At 44.5% G+C, this 19,978-nt stretch overlaps 1 protein-coding gene across 2 annotated transcripts in view; it reads left to right on the top strand.

Annotated features, from left to right (window-relative positions):
* Positions 1–19,978, top strand: part of LOC6546537 (titin) — a 122,271-nt gene that overhangs the window by 7,689 nt on the left and 94,604 nt on the right. Inside the window, exons 3-14 of one of the 2 annotated variants that reach the window (XM_015158027.2) lie at positions 2,192–2,314; positions 2,370–3,677; positions 4,050–4,391; positions 5,528–5,704; positions 5,979–6,734; positions 8,076–8,270; positions 8,409–9,834; positions 9,931–10,091; positions 11,584–13,375; positions 14,402–14,608; positions 17,791–17,966; positions 18,238–19,908. In XM_015158027.2, coding sequence (XP_015013513.1) covers positions 2,192–2,314; positions 2,370–3,677; positions 4,050–4,391; positions 5,528–5,704; positions 5,979–6,734; positions 8,076–8,270; positions 8,409–9,834; positions 9,931–10,091; positions 11,584–13,375; positions 14,402–14,608; positions 17,791–17,966; positions 18,238–19,908 — 8,334 coding nt within the window. The remainder of the gene's footprint in view (positions 1–2,191; positions 2,315–2,369; positions 3,678–4,049; positions 4,392–5,527; positions 5,705–5,978; positions 6,735–8,075; positions 8,271–8,408; positions 9,835–9,930; positions 10,092–11,583; positions 13,376–14,401; positions 14,609–17,790; positions 17,967–18,237; positions 19,909–19,978) is intronic. The other variant, XM_015158012.2, reaches the window with a different exon arrangement.

Here is a 19,978-nt window from a genome sequence, read left to right as displayed (position 1 = left end):
TGGCCAAATAAATCAGGTAGAACAAGCCAACGCCTTCGCAATTGCGATTCCCAATTAAATCGATGATCGGTGATCGGTATTTGGGATATTGTAGCCAATGGCCGTAATGAAAGAGCGGAGAAGGCCGGCGCTCTATAAAAATGCGCAATGATTTCACACAAAACGATGGCAGCAACAACAACGGCAACAGCATCGAGGTAATTTCATATCGAAATCGTGTTCTATCCCCTCCGCAAAGTATTAATTTAAAAGCCAAAAACGTGTTTCACGCTAAGCGCCTCAAAGAGGACGCTTGTAGCCCCTCCCGTCCCATCCTTCTTCCCCAAATCATTCTGTCCGGCTTTGGTAGAATCAGTGGTAGATACCCTAACCCGATTTAAAATGCAGAGGTAATTATTCAATGACTGATTCCATTAGTTCTGCAACATATCGGCACCTAAACAGTCGAATGACAAATAGCAGCTCATATACACACATATTCCATCTGTCAGAAGTACCAAAATGTGGATGGTGTTGGGAACTTGGAGATCGGAAAGGGTATTGCGTTGACCGTTTCTCTCCCCGTGCATTCCATTCCAGGGTGTTATTGTTTTGAACCGCCGTTGGGGCTTTAGGCATTATATCATCGCCGTCATTGCGGGCTCTGTGGATGGGGGCAAAAGCACTCCCACTCCGACTTGGCCACGATCTTGGAGCACTTCCGCCATGTGGAGCTGCACAAGTGCCGGGCGAAGACGCTTGACGCTTCTAAATGTCCAAATGCATTTTACGAATCTTAACGGCTGGGTGCGTGTTTGTGTGCCACTTGAAATACGATTCAATTTCGCAATGAGTGACGTATGTTTGTGCGGAGGGGAAATAGTGAGGCGCCCGTCCATGTGCATAATGGTTTATTTTATGCTTTATACGTACATAAGCTAAGTTATGGTCGGCCTGTTTATAGTGATGTCATACCATTTATGGTTCATATTTCAGTTAGACGACGTGATTATTCCCCCTTTCCCACCATGCCGCCCGTTACACTTCAAAATTTATTCAGATTTTCGAGAATTATTGATGTGTGCATATTGAAAACTCACTCACGTCGCATTGAGTCAGTGACTTCGACTGGTTTTTCTAATCGGTTTACATCGCTGCCAGTGGGGCACACAATTTAATTTAATAGCCCGGTTATTAATTTGTATTTTAAATTGATTAATGGCAGTCGCAGATCAAAATCGAAACCCTTGAGCGCCTAAAATGGAAGTCTACAGCGCAACATCTGTGGCAAGAACCACTTTTAAATATATCTGCAATAAGTAATCTCAGAAAAGAAGGATTTCAACATAAACTATATACATATATATATTGGGAATGAAATCCTTTCATAGTATTAGTGAGTAGGGAAGTTCCGTTTACAGAGGTACGACTGTACCTTGCCCAAAACATTTTCGGCGAACAAATTAGCGCCCACGCAGCTTTCCCTAGACATAAAACCCAATCAGTGGCAAGACCTTTTAACAGTTTGTGAGCCATCAGCCGAGTTCTTCATGGCCATGGCATGTGGCACTTTTCACCAGCTCCAGCAGCATCTCCATCGACACATGCTCATCCCAACAGGAAAAACTAACGGATGCCATTACCATAAACAGCCGATGCTGACCTTCATTGCTATCAAACAGAACTGAGGTTGTGGTGCCACTTCTGCTACTTCTTCTACATCTGCGAGTTCGGAGGCAGCTTCTGGTGGTGCTACCAAAATTAGAAGCTGCTTCGGGAGCAGGTTTGCTTTTCCCTCGCTGCACGAGATCATCGCACACGTCTCCTGGCCTCCAATGTCAACTGCGAGCCGCATGAATGGGAATGCAGCCAGCTGCTGGGAGCCCAGGAACGTGACTGGAACGGATTTGGGGGCAGGCAAGGAATGCAGCGGACCCTTGTGTGTGTTGTGTGTTGTCCTATGCGATATGGGAGTTTGTGTGCTCCAGAAAAATAGAATACTATACTACTGTGATACTGAAAGTAAAGCTTAAATAATACTCTTGGGGATGAATCTTTAGTTTTATATAAAATTACTAAAGAAATTTAATATTGACGTAAATGAATGAGAGAATGAACTAAACAGTCTTAGTCTGACACTACTTTTAAACCACACTAAAATCCGCTCAGCCACTTAACCATGAAACATCTTAAACACCATCAACCCTTTCAGAGTCCGGAAAAGATCTACATCAAAGTGGTAGAATTGGAGCCGAAGATCACAGCGCTTGGGGAGAATCTGGACGAATCTCTGCACATGCAAAGGGAGCATGACGAAACTCTTCGCAATCTACAGGTAAGTCAATCTGCAATATCAAATTAAGCCTTTAAATAATTCGAAACCCTTTCAGAGCCTGCCGGGACCAATGTATGAGTTCGTCCAGAAGGCGGACAAACTGTTGGCTAGCAAGCGCATCAGTTCCGAACTGGTCAATGCCATGGCCGATACGCTCAACATCATTTGGCAGGACATACTGAATCTTCTGCAGGATCGTCAGCACCTTCTGATACTGTGCACACAGTTCCACGATAAGATGACACAATGCTTCAGGAAGATGGACCAACTGGAATTGGCCTGCGAGGAGACACTCCATCCCCCGGATGTGCCCCGTGTCCAGGAATTTCTGAACAGATTCAAGCAGCTCAGGATAGACATGCTCACCGGTGTGATGGCAGCCCTGAAAGATGGCAACGAGCTGCTGGCGCAGCTGGAGGAGTTGGAAAAACTGGAGACCCTCGATACAAGACCGGAGCACATTAAACGAGACGCCACGAGGGCAGTTCACCAAGTTCAGCAGTGGTTAGAGGCCCTGCACGACCGAAGGAACTCCCTGGAACTCGCCTGGCAGACGAGGAAAATCCAAATGGAGCAGTGCCTGGCATTGGCTTTGTTGGGCAGGGAGTTAGTCGACCTGGAGGCAGCTCTCCAGCAAGCCAGGATGGAGCTGAATAGCATGTACAGCCTGGGCGAGTGCGAGCACACGGCCAATGAAATGCTCACCAAGTACAGGGAGTGGAAACAGCAGGCCCTGCTCCTCCGTGATCGAGCTCTGAAGATCACGCGAGCCAAGGAGAAGGTCCAATCCGCTGGTCACTTCACCGAAGAAGACGCATGTGCTAGGGCCTATGCGGTCTTGAGTGGCTGCACAGAGCATTTGGATCTGGTGGATCAGCGGGAACACTGGCTGCATCAATCCCGAGAGTTTTTCGCCAAGGCTGAGCACACTGTGAGTGTTCTGGAGAAACTAGAACTGGAGCTGACCAGCGTGAAACTGCCTCCTCATTCCCCGGAGAGTTATGCCATGTACTCCAAGGTGGATCGCGATGTTCGTAACTTTACGGAGGAACCTTTGCGCTTGGGTTATGGCATTCTCGATGAAGTGGGACGCACTCAGCCGGAGACTCAAGGTGTGAAGAGGGTCCTTGATGAGCTGGAAAACAGGAAGGTTTACATCCAGGGAATCTGTGCCAACAGCAGCGAGGATCAGCAGAAGGTTCAGCGAGCACTGAGCGAATTTCTGAGCCACCACAATGAGCTTTTGGCCTGGCTGAGAGCCTCCGGCCAACTTCAATTGCAGCAAAGCGTGGATATGGGCGTTAATCTTCAGCAGGCCAAGCAGTTCCTTCTCCAGCACCATGAACTTATGCAGGATCTCGAGGTTTGTGGTTTTAAATGACCAAATATATTATTTATATGTATATCGCATATCCTTATACTATTTACTTATTATTATTATTATTATTTTATTATTATTATTTATATGTATATCGCATATCCTTATACTATTTACTAAATGTTAAGCGACATTTAGTGCTCACATGAATCAGACTACCTACGAACCGAAAATCTTTATACAAAAATGGTTCGACAAAAATTGATGGACCGAAATGCTTTATAAAGAGTTTCTTTACGTATGTTGTGCGATTGAGGTGAGTCTAGTGCAGTGACCGCCTTCACGTATAAAAAACGATTTATTCCGTTGAAAGAGAAAGCTAAACTAATGACAAAAATCACATTGATTACCCCTTAGATAAAAGGCGAACTGATAAACCTGCTGCTCGAGTCCATCAAGGTCCATCTGGAATCCCTGAGCCCGCAAGAGCGCTACGATGTGGACTCCAAGGCGGAATCTCTGCACAAGCACTGGATCGAACTGAAGGACCTGGTTCTCAAGCGCGTGGATTACGTGTCCTTGCTGATAGACTTCTTTGAGCTGGCCAACGAGCTCTCCAGCCAGCTGGACAACTTGCAGCGCCAACTGCAACAAACTCCGGACGAGCACAAGCTGCAATTCCTCCAGGCCACTTGGACGGGCATCGCATCCACCTTCGGAGAACTGAAGTCCCGCGGACAGCGATTCATCAACCTAAAAGTCTGTATCGGGGGAAGGGACCCTGCTAGTTCCTTAAGTTTTTTAATCTAAGTTTTGAGGAATTCTCTAATGTCAGGGCGGCGCTGTTTGGTTATGCATGCTGCACTCTGTTTATGCTTCATCTATGCTCGCAAACTTTGCTTTTGGAACAACTAACTGCTGACAGCTGGCGCATTTGCACGCTGTCCATCAGCTCCCAGAAGCAGCTTGCTGACGCGGCACAAACAATCGCGAAAGGTTGGGCCAGATGGGGTGTTCTGACTATGGAGGCGGGTTGGAGATCTGGGATGCATGTACACTGCACAACACCTTTGCTTTTCTGTATGACCTTAGTATCGAAAAACAGAATCACATGCGGTTCGGTTCACAGAGCACTTTAAAAGTATGCAACTATTAGTCTGCAATGTCTTTACTTGTTTTCGAAATTACAAATATGGCAATGATTTATGATTTTAAATGCACTTGTTTAAGTGTACAAGGAAGTTATGATTTTGAGTTTAGTTCATTCGCAATCATTTGTGCAGGGTATTCCAGTTCGCCACTCCCAGCTCTCCATTTATATTTTGCCAGCCCGCTCGGGGACTATAAATTATAAACAATATGATTTGCTTGCCCATAAACATGTATTCAAAACGACAACGTCATTTCGCCCCATACGTGAACATAAAACCGGGAAGATGCGGCCAAACAGGCGCAAAAGAAAATTTTTGAAATTAGAAATTTCGCTCTTTGCGGAGATTCTGCCGCGAGTTTTGTGCGTCGAGAGTTGTTGGCTCGACTCTACTCGACTCGACTCGACTCGACTCGACTCGAGTTGAGTCCATAAATAAAGAAAGCAATTTGCGCTGCCGGGCTATAGATAGGCTGTATGGTGCTGGTCGGGTCGGTCGGATCTGGCCTGGACTCGAGCAGCAGTGGCAGAAGCGGCAGCAGTGGCAGAAGGCAGCAGACCCTGGCCACAGTCAGTCACAGAAGCGTGCCACGCGCCGCCTTTTCTCGGAAAATTCCCTTCCTGCCAGCGACAAAGCACAGCAGTCAAACAGAAAATAATATAAAACAAAACGCGACCAAAATCAAATAGAAATAAAAATAAAAATCATCTATTTCCATGCTATTTTTAACGGCGCGCCGCGCAGATTGTGGATCCATATCTCGAGACCAAATCCTCGGCACAGGCGGTGCAAGAGACGCTGAACGACTTCAGTAAGCGGCAGGTCGACGTGACGAGCAGTTTGGAGCATTGGACAACGAGCATTGCGGAGAAGCGAGAAGTCGAATATCTACTCGAGAAAGTCATGAGCGACAACGAGGAGGTGAGTGCGGAAATCGGGATCGGGATCGGGAATCTCTGAGTTAATTGCGTCTAGTCAGGATTTAATAGAGTAAATATATATTTCTAAATTCGCATTTGCCCGAGGAAGTTTGTTTGAAATGCACTTCGAGTGCGTTGCAACTACAAACACATGCCAATTAGATTTTGGGAGATTTTATGATTTGCCTCCGTCTGCAGATCAAAGCATCTCCTTTTGTAAAGAGATTACGTACCCTAGTACCTTAAATAATTCAATCTATATGTCCTCCTTCAAGACCGTGGCCAAGAGCACCCAGGTGGACACGCAGCTGTATCCCGTATTCACCTCGCAGAGCGTGGACTCCAAGCAGCTCTTGATCAGCACCCGCGAGAAGCTGACGAACGTGACCCAGGACATCGAAAGGGCCCAGGATGAGATACAGCAGCGCATCCAGACCACGCTCGGCATCCAGACCAAGGATCAGCCATCGCTGGCCAAGATCGAGCAGGTGATCAACAACCTGCGCATGCTGAAGGCCAAGTTGGACGGCATCAAGTACGATTATCGCACTTTGGTGGAGAGTGTGGTTCAGTTTCTGGAGAACATAGTGCAGCTGCGTCGCGAAATCGACGACTACTTCGCCAGGCAGCAGAAGGAACCCGCATCCGGCGCGGATCGCAGCATCGCGGAGCACGAGAAATTCCGCGATCAGTGCATGGATAAATTTAGATCGCTAATCACACAATCCGAACTGCTGATCGATCGGGTGCGCGTACTGGAACCGCCGGGAGCCCGGGAAATCGACACCGACCGCATACTGAAGCTGCTCGAGAACCTGCGCCTGCACTTCGAGTCCAACAGCAGTGCACGCATGTCCACCCTGGAGCGTCTGGAGAAGATCGAGCAGTTCCGCTCCGATCTCGAGGACATCGATCGCAGCCTGGACAGCGTTAGCCACCAGCTCCACGAGATCAACAACCAGAGCGTCGACAGTCTGGCGGCGGCCAAGACCACGTCGCTGGCGTTTGAGTATTTTGAACGGACCATAGAGGTGAGTGAACTGCCGGCAATCGGATTATTGAGGTGGGTTAGGATCATTCGGATCGGGCGATGGGCGCAACTATTTATTTCTCTGGGTAAACAAGATGCAACAAAGTGTTGAAGTCCAGGGGTTCTGTTAGTTCTCTGTTGCAAGTGACTACATTTCGGGGCAGAACTATATTCATTCGCGATGCAACCACTAATGCTAGAAAATACGTACATCCAAGAGAATTTATTTTAATAATCGGACATGATTGAATTATATGTTTAATAACAAATTCAATCGTTGAGAACTACAAGGTATGAAAATAATTTATAGGAGGGAAAATTTACATATTTTCTTTAATGATGACACCACACGACGCCGAATAGATCTCTAATAGATTTCGAGTCGACTTTGATGGGCTTAAAATTATTGAATGATCTAATCCCATTCTAGTGTTCAATGCCCAGGCAATTGAAATCAACGCACCATCAGCGACGCTGGGGCCAAACAGCCCACACGATCGAGGTAGCAGTAGTCATGGATATATAGCTATAGATCATAGATGTATAGATGAATAGATACAGATACAGATACAGACCGGATCGATCCCTGCATGCGACAGAGTTGTGTGTTGGTCTTTATTTTTGCATCACATCCCGCTTACCCTTTGGGGCGGATGGGTGACCACCCATCCAACTGGCAGCCCCACAGCATTCATCAAATTTCCAAATGGGAAACGACGCACTGCCGGGATGACATTTCGAAAATATCGCAACTTTCAAAATGTTGTCGCTGTCAGCGGCGGGCGATGGGCTTTAGACAGACAGCGGCAGCTGTCGTTAGTTTGTAATTAAAAACTCTGGGCCAGATACATGAAATACAACTCAGAGATACGGATACAGCAGATACAGTAGGCCAAAACCGAAACAGAAACACATTCAGACCACTTTTTAATGCACTTATACTTGCCGTTGGGCATTTGCTGTTATAAATTGCTTCTGGCGTTCCCATTTTAATGACCAGCTAAGCCAAAGAGCAGATGGATGTGGAAATGCACGAACGAGAATTGGAAAACCAAAGAAAATCATTATCACAAAATTTATTTAGTTTTTCCAAATTATTTCCGATAGGAATGTCCGAAATAGTTGCATAAAGTTGCGTTTTTGTATGAGCTATATCTATCCAAAAAGCTTATAAATATTTTCTTCTGTGCAAGAGAATATATTCACGCTTGGCTGCATTTCGCCTAGACACACTACGCTTTAGTTGCTGCCTAATGGGTTAATTCGCTGGCGATAAGTGCATATTTTTTTTTTGGCTGTCTGAGAAGATTACTACATCACTTGTCTCACCCACACAAAATAGCTGCTCGAGAAGCGGATCGAGAAGTTTACGGAGTCCACGAGCCAACAGCTTTTTATTACCAATCCCGAGAGCGAGCGGTACGTCAAGGACGAACTGCGCAAACTCAACGACAAATGGCAGAGCTTCAAGGATCAAGTGAAGCAGAAACGAAAGAGCCTCAACCAGGCGACCGACTTCTTCGAGGTGGTCGAAAAGGTGGGTAATTAAAATCCTTGGTAATTAAATTCTTGGTAAACGTAATTATGGAAACGTTATTACTCATTTAGCGATGCACGAGCTTCATGCATTGTTAAGTCTTGCGTTCGATGTTAATAACCTATTAATATTTCCCAGATCGACGCGGAGTACCGTGAGATTAGCTACTTCTACACCAGCGTGTCCAACAAGGTTCCATATCTGCGCGATTCCGTGGAAGCGGGAAATTTGGTCAATGATATCGAAAACTACGTGACCAGTCGGGAGGCTGCTCTGCGCTCCAAGTTGGATAGTGCCTCGCAATGTGCCCACGATATGAACAAGGTGTCGTCCCTGTACAACGATGTAATGAACATCTTCCAGTCCTTCATCAAGCTCAAGATGGACATAAATGTGGTGCAGGAGAGGCTGAAGCAGGAGCAGCGCCAAAAGGAGCAAAGGGAACGGGATGCTCGCGACCAAGCCGAACGGGAAAAGGCTATAAAGGAAGCGGAGGCCAAGGAAAGGTTGCACAGAGAAGAGCAATCCCGCCTAGAAAACCAGCGCCAGCAGGCGGCCATTGAGCAGGCTCAGAGGGAACTGGCAGCCAGAGAATTGGCTCTGAGGGAGCAAGCTGTCCGGGAGGAGGAGGCTAGATTGCAGGCCATTCGGGAGCAGGCCACTCGAGAGCAATTGGCCAGGGAACAGGCTGCCAGGGAGGAGGAGTTGCGCATCCAATCGCTCAGGGAGATTGCCCGCAGAGAAGAGGAAGTGCGCCTCCAAAATATCAGGGATGAGGAAACCCGCATTCGCCGCGAGGAGGAGGAGCGTATTCGTAGAGAAAACGAGTCACGATCGAAACGCGAAGAGGAAGCCCGCATCCAGCGTGAGGAGATTACCAGACTCCAGACCCTACGCGATCAGGTGGACCAGCAGCGAATTGTAACCGAGAACATCCGCAAGGACATTCAGGTTAACTCCATTTTCACTGAGCTGCGCTATGCCTCTCCGCTTTTCACTCGACCTCTGAAAGATGCAGTTACTCGCGAAGGAGACCGATTCGTTTTCGAATGCGAGGTTACTGGTACTCCAGAGCCCGCCGTGGAATGGTTCAAGGATGGCATCAGTATCCAAACTAATTCCGATTACAAGACCACCTTCGATAAGGGCATCTGCAGATTGGTAATCGAAGAAACCTTTGCCGCAGACTCAGCACGGTTCAGTTGCCGTGCTTCGAATCTGGTGGGCACTTGCGATACTAATGCCACCTTATCCGTCCGGGAAAATGCCGCCGAAGTGCAGTTGGTGCCACCACGGATCCTTCGATACTTGCAGAGCGGCAAGGCGACCGAGGGCAGCTCCTTTCAGTTTGCTTGCGTGGTGGCTGGAGTTCCCCTGCCCACTGTTCAGTGGTTCAAAAATGACAAGTGCATCGACGATTCTCCGGATTACGTGATCAGCTACAATAATGGAGAGGCCACTCTGAAGTTCGAGGAGGTCTTCTTGGAGGACGACGCGGTGTACACCTGCAGTGCCGCCAATCCGGCGGGCATTGAACATTGCTCGGCATCTCTGATTGTGGAACGTAAGCATCATATATTATATTTGACATGAAGATTTCTGAACACCTTCCACTTCTATTGCTTAAATACAATTCGTCAAAATTTATCTCGTCTTGTAGCTCTGGAACCCACAGAGTTGCCCAGTTTCAAGGTTCCCCTTTCAAATGCCATGGCGCGTGTGGGTCAGAAAATCAAGCTGGAGGCCATCGTGGGCGGCATTCCCAGGCCAGAAGTCTACTGGCTGCACAACGGCAAGCCCTTCCAGCCGCGCGATTCCAAGGTGAGTTCGATGGCTGTTCAATTAGAAGGCAAAAATCTCGTAAAATAAACTCTGCTGGATATATTTTTCAGTGCATAGACTCTTGAGACTGTTTGATAGATCGTAATTTACGGAATTTATTTTTATACTTTTCTGCGAATGATTTGGTTCGTAGTCTTTTTGCCAGTCGACCAATAATTTGTCCCCTTTTGGGATGCATAAATTAAAATGAACAGACAAAGTGTTGATATACAATTTTGAAGGAATTTGCAAGCATTTTAACCGCACAACTGAATTGTTTCGTCCAGAATATTTAGTTAAACCAGAAATTTAATTTATATATATTTTACAAACACATTTTACCTATTTTTCCGCTCCTCAAGATTAGTCAAATAATTTTAAGCAGAAAAACCAGCATTAACATGTACATTTTAATTGGCTTCGAAAGGAAACCCCAAAGATTTCCGCCGACTTTCTTCCGATGTTTTGCGATCAGACCCCCCTGCAAAGGGTAAACAAATGGAAAGGCATACCAGCTAGAGCAATTCCCCCAACTGTCTGGCTATTGACCATTTCCATATACATAGCAACATTGTATGTATCATATGAGAATCTTTGGCTGGAAAAAGCAGACCGAATTCACATATTTTTTGCGGTGGGCGTTGCATGTTCCAAAATTCGAAAAGAAATGATCCGACTGACGTCAGTCACGCATTTTTGCTCTCTCCCTCCGCAAAAAGATGATCGTTGGTCAAACAGAATTCAAGGCGATCGTTTTGAAAACACGCCAACGCACTTTACGGATAGATAGTGCGCTGCATAGGTCGGTAAAACATATAGCAGCCGTATAATAATAATATCTAATAGCTGCAATTTTTGGCAGCTTCACCGTGCAACGAGCCATGTGAGCATGGCGAATTCAATTCACCACAGTCAGGCCAGGCAATTTGTTTATTGTGGGCGCCAACATTGTGTATACAAATGTGCGCACACATATTGCAGATTTTCATTTTCATATTGGCAAAGAAGCGTAATGAAAACGAAAATCTGGGCAAAATTAAAAATTGAGAAATGATTTCATTGGCAGCACTTTTAATTGCCGCCGTCGCCGCTTGTTTGACAAAACATGATCTCACTTCTATTTGATGAATTAAACCATTTCAATTATGCCAGCAAATCTCTGATTGTTCTCCATTGAAGCGTTGAACACCTGAACTCAGGTGCTTCCTGCAATTTGGGGCAAAACAAAGATCATTTGTTGTCGAAAAATAAACAAAACATGCTCGCGTCTGCGCCTCCAATCCGCCGGATGCGCCTCATCCGTGCACATAGACACTCGTAAATAAGATTTAAATCGGTGTAAAAAAGAAGGAAAATTAAATTGCAAAAAAAAAAGCACACAACTAGAACGAAACGAAAGCATTCAATATCCACCAAATTTTGTATTGGGGTGTGGTGAATACCGAAACTCAAACTGACTTGACTTTCCGTGCTTTTCTCTCTGTACTTTCAGTACGAATACGGCCGCGTAACGCTGATAATCCCGCAGGCTTATCCCAACGACGCCGGATCCTACGTCCTGAGCGCCAAGAACCTGGCTGGCGAAGCCTATACCAGTTGCAACGTGATAGTAAAGGGTCGACTGCCCAACGAGACCTCCGATTCCGAGATGGCCAGCGATATAGAACCGATCAAGCCCGCCGTCCACTTGCCCCTGAAGGATGTCTCCATATTCGAGGGTAAGCCCGTTAGGCTGGACTGCGTGATTGTGGGTCAACCCGAGCCCGAGGTCATCTGGTACCACAATGAGCGACCTGTTAAGGAGTCCGCCGATGTTCAGTTGCTGTTCCAAGGGGACAGATGCTCCCTGATCATCCAAGAGGTGTACCAAGAGGACGCAGGACACTACAAAGTGGTGGCCATTAATTCGGCTGGAGAAGCTTCCAGTAGTTGTGAACTCAAGGTTACTCCCCTGAATCAAGCGGAACCGGCCACTCGGGCGCAGGCGGAGCGGCAATCCTTACCGAAGGACTCGCAGCCAAAGTTCGAGAGACTTCTATCCGATGTCTTGGCTGATGAAGGCGAGCAAGTGGTCCTCGAGGTGCAGGCCAGTGGTGATCAACCCTTGTCGGCACAGTGGTTCCTGACCAACAAGGAACTCCAACTGGATCAGAGGATTACCACACAATCCGACTCCGAACTGGGAATCTTTAAGCTCATCCTGAACAACGTGAGTGGCGACGACAAGGGAGTGTATACTGTAAAGGTAACCAATCCAGCGGGAGATGCCAAATGCTTTTCGCATCTCATAGTGAAGTCCGTGAATGCTCCGGAGAACCGTAGAAGTAGCCAATCATCGGTTGAAATCATAGACCGTCATCAGTGCCCCGAATTCAAAGAACTGTTTAGTGACAAACAAGGTGAAATCGATGAGGTGATCAAGTTCGAGTGCATTGTCAAGGGGAAGCCCACACCAAAGGTCCACTGGTTCTTCAACGATCAACCCGTTCACGGTCATAATTTCCTCGTCTCTACAAGTGGAGAACGTCAAGTGCTAACCATTCAGAAGCTAACCCACGATGCCGTGGGCAAGATCAGCTGTGTAGCTGAGAATGAGGCGGGCAAGGCCACCTGTGTGGCCTTTTTGAATATCCGAGGAAGTGGTTTGCCCGCCTCTAGTGATGTTCAAACCGTGAGCCAGGAGCACAACACCGAATCCTCGAGGGTCACGATCAAAAAGCAGACCTTTACCACCACCTCCACCTCGCAGGTCAATTCCTATGAGGGAAATGCTCCTCAAACCGAGGTTCATCACTCCTCCGCTCACATCGATCAGTCCCTGAAGCAACTTGGACAACAACGGCCGGAGATCGTGGAGAGCCATCACTACCAGGAGTTGCACAAGAGCAAGGAGATGAGCAGCCCCAGTGTGCAGCAAAAGTCCTTCAGCTTTATCCAATCCAGTGGAGCCAATGGACAATCCGCAGTAGCACTACCGGACTCGCCCACTCGCCTCAGAAGAGAAATAGCACCCAGGTTCACCACTCCCCTTAGTGGAAAAATCGTGGATCAGGGCGCCGATGTCAGCATGGAGGCCATTTACGATGGCTTTCCCTCGCCCGAGATCAAGGTGGAGAAGAATGGCGGTCAGCTGTTCGAGGATGCCCACACTAGGATCTCCAACAAGTGCAATCGCGTGACCATCGAGCTCAAACAGGTGGGCGTGGCCGATGCGGGACGATACGCGGTGACCGCCTCCAATACTGTGGGCCAATCCACCAGCACAGCGGACTTGGTTGTTAAAAGTGAGTATTGAACAAATTTCTTAAAGAGGAGATATTTTTAGACTAGCTCTGAGGTATTTCATTAGGAGAAACAAGTCGATGTGTAATTTTGAGTTTAATCTTGCCACAATAAGATTTATTTAACATTTATTTATTTAAAGGAATTAAAATTTAAATTTTCCTAGAAACCATAAAAATTCGTGTACAAAAAATTCTTTTAATGGTACCCAACGTTTGCCGATACGCGACCTAATTTATCATATCAAATTACTATCGTCAGATTTTTTTTTAGAAATAAATTTCGCAGAATTAAATGAACTAAAAAGCTGTCGAAAAGTGTGCACAACTCTGAAAAAACCACATACACATGTTCCCTGGGAGGGACCCTATATCATATGTTGGCGTTTGTTCTGACCACATCAATCAGTGGAGAGCATTAAAGTGTCATTGTCGAGGGACGAGGGGCCTAGACCGTCAATAGATCTTCAAACGTCAATGCCTTGAACGCCGCTCGACTGCTCCCGAGAATATTGATGAGTTTTTAGTGGTCGACAGGGTTGGAGGATGATGATTCTTGGCTATATTGTTTTTGTTTATATTTCAATCTGTTCTGTTCGTTGGTTGGCTGGTGTGCCCGGGTGAGGGAGAATCTCTTGGCCAATGCAAAAGATTTTCTTACACAAATTTATAAATATTTTCTGGCAGCCGTGGGGGTGGTGGTTCATCGGGATGTGGATATGGTTGTGGATTGGGGTTGGGGTTGTGGGATAATGCCTGCAATTATTATTATGTAAATCGGGTTGAAGACTGAGATCGTTTATTTACTCGGGCTGTTTGCAGATTTGTCGCTGCTGCCTGCAATGTGTGTTTGAGATTATTTTTACTGCCTGTCGGCTGTCTAAGCGAATTATTCATTATGGCCGATTATTGGACGGCTGTTCTAGTAAATTATTCAGCTACAAATCTGTTGCAATGACACACAAAGGCTGCTGAAATGTGTTCGCCTATGCTAATGCTCATTGTTTTGGTCTTTTCCCCGAAATCTAGAGACCATATTCCCGCCTGTTTTTGGGCGACGTCTGCAGGCTCAAGTCAGCAAGAAGGGCGAGAAGCTAACCATGGAGGTGGAAGTCACCGGGTTGCCGGAACCGACGGTCACCTGGCTGAAGGACGAAAAGCCGCTAAAGGACGCTGGAATTTCCGAGCACCGCTTGCTGGCCCAGGGCAACTCCTACAGGCTGATCATCGAAAAGGGTAAGTACTAATTAAACCCGTTACTCGTAGAGTAAAGGGGTATACTAGATTCGTCGAAAAGTATGTACCAGGCCGAAAGAAGCGTTTCCGTTTAGCTGAGTTTTTCGAATCGGTTTTTGAAGTGGAATACCTCTAAATGCTTCTGGAGCAATTCTCTAAAAATCTGCATTCAAATTTAGAAATTTATTTTTTTGAATTTTTTTTGTAATTTTTATGATGGTGCAGTAGTTCAAAAAAATTAAGAAATGCCCTAAAGCTGAAGTTCTAAACTTCATAACTCAACTTATCTTAATCGGATTTTGAAGTGGCATACCTCTAAATGTTTCTGGAGCAATTCTCTAAAAATCTGCATTCAAATTTAGAAATTTATTTTGTTGAATTTTTTTTTGTAATTTTTATGATGTTATGATGCTGCAGTAGTTCAAAAAAATTAAGAAATGCCCTAAAGCTGAAGTTCTAAACTCCATAACTCAACTTATATTAATCGGATTTTGAAGTGGCATACCTCTAAATGTTTCTGGCGCAATTCTCTAAAAATCTGCATTCAAATTTGGAAATTTATTTTTTTTCAATATTTTTGTCATTTTCCTGATGTTATGTTGTTGTACAAATTCAAAAGTGTCCCAAGGCTGAAGTTCGAAACTCCATAACTCAACTTATATTAATCGGATTTTAAAGTGGCATACCTCTAAATGTTTCTGGAGCAATTCTCTAAAAATCTGCATTCAAATTTGGAATTTTATTTTTTTTCAATATTTTTGTCATTTTCCTGATGTTATGATGTACAAATTCAAAAGTGTCCCAAGGCTGAAGTTCGAAACTCCATAACTCAACTTATATTAATCGGATTTTAAAGTGGCATACCTCTAAATGCTTCTGGAGCAATTCTCTAAAAATCTGCATTCAAATTTAGAAATTTATTTTTTTGAATTTTTTTTGTAATTTTTATGATGGTGCAGTAGTTCAAAAAAATTAAGAAATGCCCTAAAGCTGAAGTTCTAAACTTCATAACTCAACTTATCTTAATCGGATTTTGAAGTGGCATACCTCTAAATGTTTCTGGAGCAATTCTCTAAAAATCTGCATTCAAATTTAGAAATTTATTTTTTTGAATTTTTTTTGTAATTTTTATGATGGTGCAGTAGTTCAAAAAAATTAAGAAATGCCCTAAAGCTGAAGTTCTAAACTTCATAACTCAACTTATCTTAATCGGATTTTGAAGTGGCATACCTCTAAATGTTTCTGGCGCAATTCTCCAAAAATCTGCATTCAAATTTGGAAATTTATTTTTTTTCAATATTTTTGTCATTTTCCTGATGTTATGTTGTTGTACAAATTCAAAAGTGTCCCAAGGCTGAAGTTCGAAACTCCATAACTCAACTTATATTAATCGGATTTTAAAGTGGCATACCTCTAAATGTTTCTGGAGCAATTCTCTAAAAATCTGCATTCAAATTTGGAATTTTATTTTTTTTCAATATTTTTGTCATTTTCCTGATGTTATGATGTTGTACAAATTCAAAAGTGTCCCAAGGCTGAAGTTCGAAACTCCATAACTCAACTTATATTAATCGGATTTTAAAGTGGCATACCTCTAAATGCTTCTGGAGCAATTCTCTAAAAATCTGCATTCAAATTTAGAAATTTATTTTTTTGAATTTTTTTTGTAATTTTTATGATGGTGCAGTAGTTCAAAAAAGTTAAGAAATGCCCTAAAGCTGAAGTTCTAAACTTCATAACTCAACTTATCTTAATCGGATTTTGAAGTGGCATACCTCTAAATGTTTCTGGCGCAATTCTCCAAAAATCTGCATTCAAATTTGGAAATTTATTTTTTTTCAATATTTTTGTCATTTTCCTGATGTTATGTTGTTGTACAAATTCAAAAGTGTCCCAAGGCTGAAGTTCGAAACTCCATAACTCAACTTATATTAATCGGATTTTAAAGTGGCATACCTCTAAATGCTTCTGGAGCAATTCTCTAAAAATCTGCATTCAAATTTAGAAATTTATTTTTTTGAATTTTTTTTGTAATTTTTATGATGGTGCAGTAGTTCAAAAAAATTAAGAAATGCCCTAAAGCTGAAGTTCTAAACTTCATAACTCAACTTATCTTAATCGGATTTTGAAGTGGCATACCTCTAAATGTTTCTGGAGCAATTCTCTAAAAATCTGCATTCAAATTTAGAAATTTATTTTTTTGAATTTTTTTTGTAATTTTTATGATGTTATGATGCTGCAGCAGTTCAAAAAAATTAAGAAATGCCCTAAAGCTGAAGTTCTAAACTCCATAACTCAACTTATATTAATCGGATTTTGAAGTGGCATACCTCTAAATGTTTCTGGCGCAATTCTCCAAAAATCTGCATTCAAATTTGGAAATTTATTTTTTTTCAATATTTTTGTCATTTTTCTGATGTTATGTTGTTGTACAAATTCAAAAGTGTCCCAAGGCTGAAGTTCGAAACTCCATAACTCAACTTATATTAATCGGATTTTAAAGTGGCATACCTCTAAATGTTTCTGGAGCAATTCTCTAAAAATCTGCATTCAAATTTGGAAATTTATTTTTTTTCAATATTTTTGTCATTTTCCTGATGTTATGTTGTTGTACAAATTCAAAAGTGTCCCAAGGCTGAAGTTCGAAACTCCATAACTCAACTTATATTAATCGGATTTTAAAGTGGCATACCTCTAAATGTTTCTGGCGCAATTCTCTAAAAATCAGCATTCAAATTTAGAATTTTATTTTTTGTAATTTGTTTGATGTGATGATGTTGGGGAACTGATAGTCGGGGAACTCGACTATAGCATTTTATCTTGTCTTCTATTGTACTTGTTAATCAAATTTTTTCCGTTTAGAAATTTCGCTTTCGAATTTTATTTTGAAATTAGCCAGGAAATGACAGCCAAATGGCATAGCTAGATTGTTGTTTATTTAACCCACATTTTTGCAATGTTTTATTTATCAACACTAAAATGTTTTCGCAAACATCTCATACAAAGACTTTAGGTCTCAAAACATGTTTAAATAAGCTTTCATTGCCCATTTCATTTTCATTGCGTCGGCAAATATCTTCAGTACAATAAAATTTATAAAAATATCTAAAAAATGGTAATACAAATACCTGCCTTCTGTTAATTGATTTAACATTTTAATGTGAATATTTTGTTGTTTCTAGCGGAAACCACGGACTCCGGAAAATACATGGTACGTGCCACAAATGCGGGAGGTGAGGCCAAGAGCATTGCCGACTGTGCCATCCTCGAGCCTTCGCCGGAACGCTTGCAGGAAGTGGTCAAGACGATTGTCTATGAGGCGGGTCCTGTGGCTCCGGCCAGCGAATTCAAAACTGAAGTAAGTGTGCATGTGCTCAATATCTAACCAACGACTACTATGCATTATCCTCCACGATCACCTACAACTCTTTCAATCTACTCCGATCTATTCTATCTTTCTTTTCGACTCTGTTAACTTACTTTACTATCGATCAATATAATAAACCAAACTTTTGTGAATTTTCTCCTCTCATGATGTCAACGTCGTTCGTTCTGTCGTTTCGCTTTGCTCATTCCACGGGTTTGCAACACTCCATCATGATACAAAAAATACATTGAAACCGATTCAGGTGCAGAATCAAAATCAGAACAGCGAAAACCAACAGTCCTACCAGAACAGTCAGACCGAAGTGACTAGTGCCAATGATCTCCACGGTCTGTCCGAGTCGAAAGTGATCACTGAGCATCGTTGCACTACCGAGGCAACCATGCGTCTAGAGCACAAATCGAACTACCTGGATCTGCCCGAGCTGACCTCGCGACCCAAGACACCAACCACAAACGATACTATCACCATCACCACAAACACTGCCACCGCCAGCATGGATCAGCCAGATCTGACACAACCCACCTTCACCACCACCACCACCACCACTAAAGCCCCGCCGCCAGTGCCACCCAAACCCTGTACGCCAGTGGTGGCCACCACATTTGGCCAACAGCAGCAACCACCACAGACGCTGACCAGCACCAGATATGAGCAGAGCGAGCACAAGTCAACCACCTCCTCCTCATCGTTCGACTACTTCAAGAAGATCGATGAAGAGACCATCATCCAGCGACCAAATCCATTAACATTTAAGCCGCTGGAGACTGTGGTACGACAACCTCAGGCACAATCTCTGGCAGAGGAGCTCAGGAGTCTCAACCTAATACCGGGAGATGCCCCAGAGTTCTGTTACTCACCGAAAACCGAAAGAAGCGAACCCAAGATACCACTGATTACTGAGAAGATCAAGATACTTTCCGAGGTCCAACCCAAGGAGCCACCACCACAGGGTGGTGTACCCGTCTTTCCACCACCTCTGGGTCTCCAAACTGTGCAACACGAAAGCACAACCACCAAGGAGGTGAAGGTGGAGTATGGACAACCAATTGTGCGCCCTGCTGCGGTTTTAGCCACTCCTGCCCAGCAGAACCCACGCTCACCCTCTCCCAAGCCCTCCGCCGAAGGAGTGGCCATGTCGAGACTATGGACACCAACTGGGGTTACTGGTTACACCAGTGATGTAGAGCAAAAATCTGAGAAAACAGTTATCTCCAAACTGGCCACACCAACTCCAACCAAGGAGCTGAATGCACCCTTCCTGGTCAATCAGATAGCAAAGAGCATACCTTCGACAACTGCTCCCGTAACGCACTTGGTGAATGTGGAACTGGAACCAGGAACACCACCAGAGATTTGCTTTGCGCCCAAGGTAGAAGAAACACGTCGACGTTCCTTGGTTGAGACCATGGAGCAGAAACTGGAACAGAATTTGATCCAAGGACCCAGGAAGGTGTTACCGCACTCGGTGCCCACCCTGACACCGAACACTGTACCACCTGTTCAGTCGAAACCTTTGGGTAACACCACTTACAGACCACCACCTCCTGTTCTACCCACCCGACTGGGAGTCTACGAAAGCGACTATGAGAGTGATCGGTACAAGTATAGTGGCAGTGAATCGGATGTGGAGCCCGGAACTCGCAAGCAGCCACAACTGACCACCATGGAGACTTCCTTTAAGTCCAGTGGCTACACAGCTGATACAGAGGAGCATTCTAGCTACCGCAAGTCGGAGTCAAGTTTTTACGAAACCAAGTCATCGTCCTCTATGGGAAGCGCACCACCGCAAACGCAGTTCCCGAAGTTGCAGCCTGAGCCACCGGCACCGATTTACTTCACGCCGAAGCCACAACCGCAGGTGCAACCACAGGCGCCACCACCTCAATCGAATTTTAGCAGTCAGGAGGCGAAGGTTCGGATTAGATCTTCTCTGTGTCTATCTGTGTGTCGTTACCATTGTCGTTAATTGTCGTTGTTGCTAG

This window comes from Drosophila erecta, unplaced genomic scaffold (assembly GCF_003286155.1).
Source record: "Drosophila erecta strain 14021-0224.00,06,07 unplaced genomic scaffold, DereRS2 tig00000021-arrow-pilon, whole genome shotgun sequence".
Taxonomy (NCBI): domain Eukaryota; kingdom Metazoa; phylum Arthropoda; class Insecta; order Diptera; family Drosophilidae; genus Drosophila; species Drosophila erecta.
This window is presented reverse-complemented; position numbering and strand designations above follow the sequence as displayed.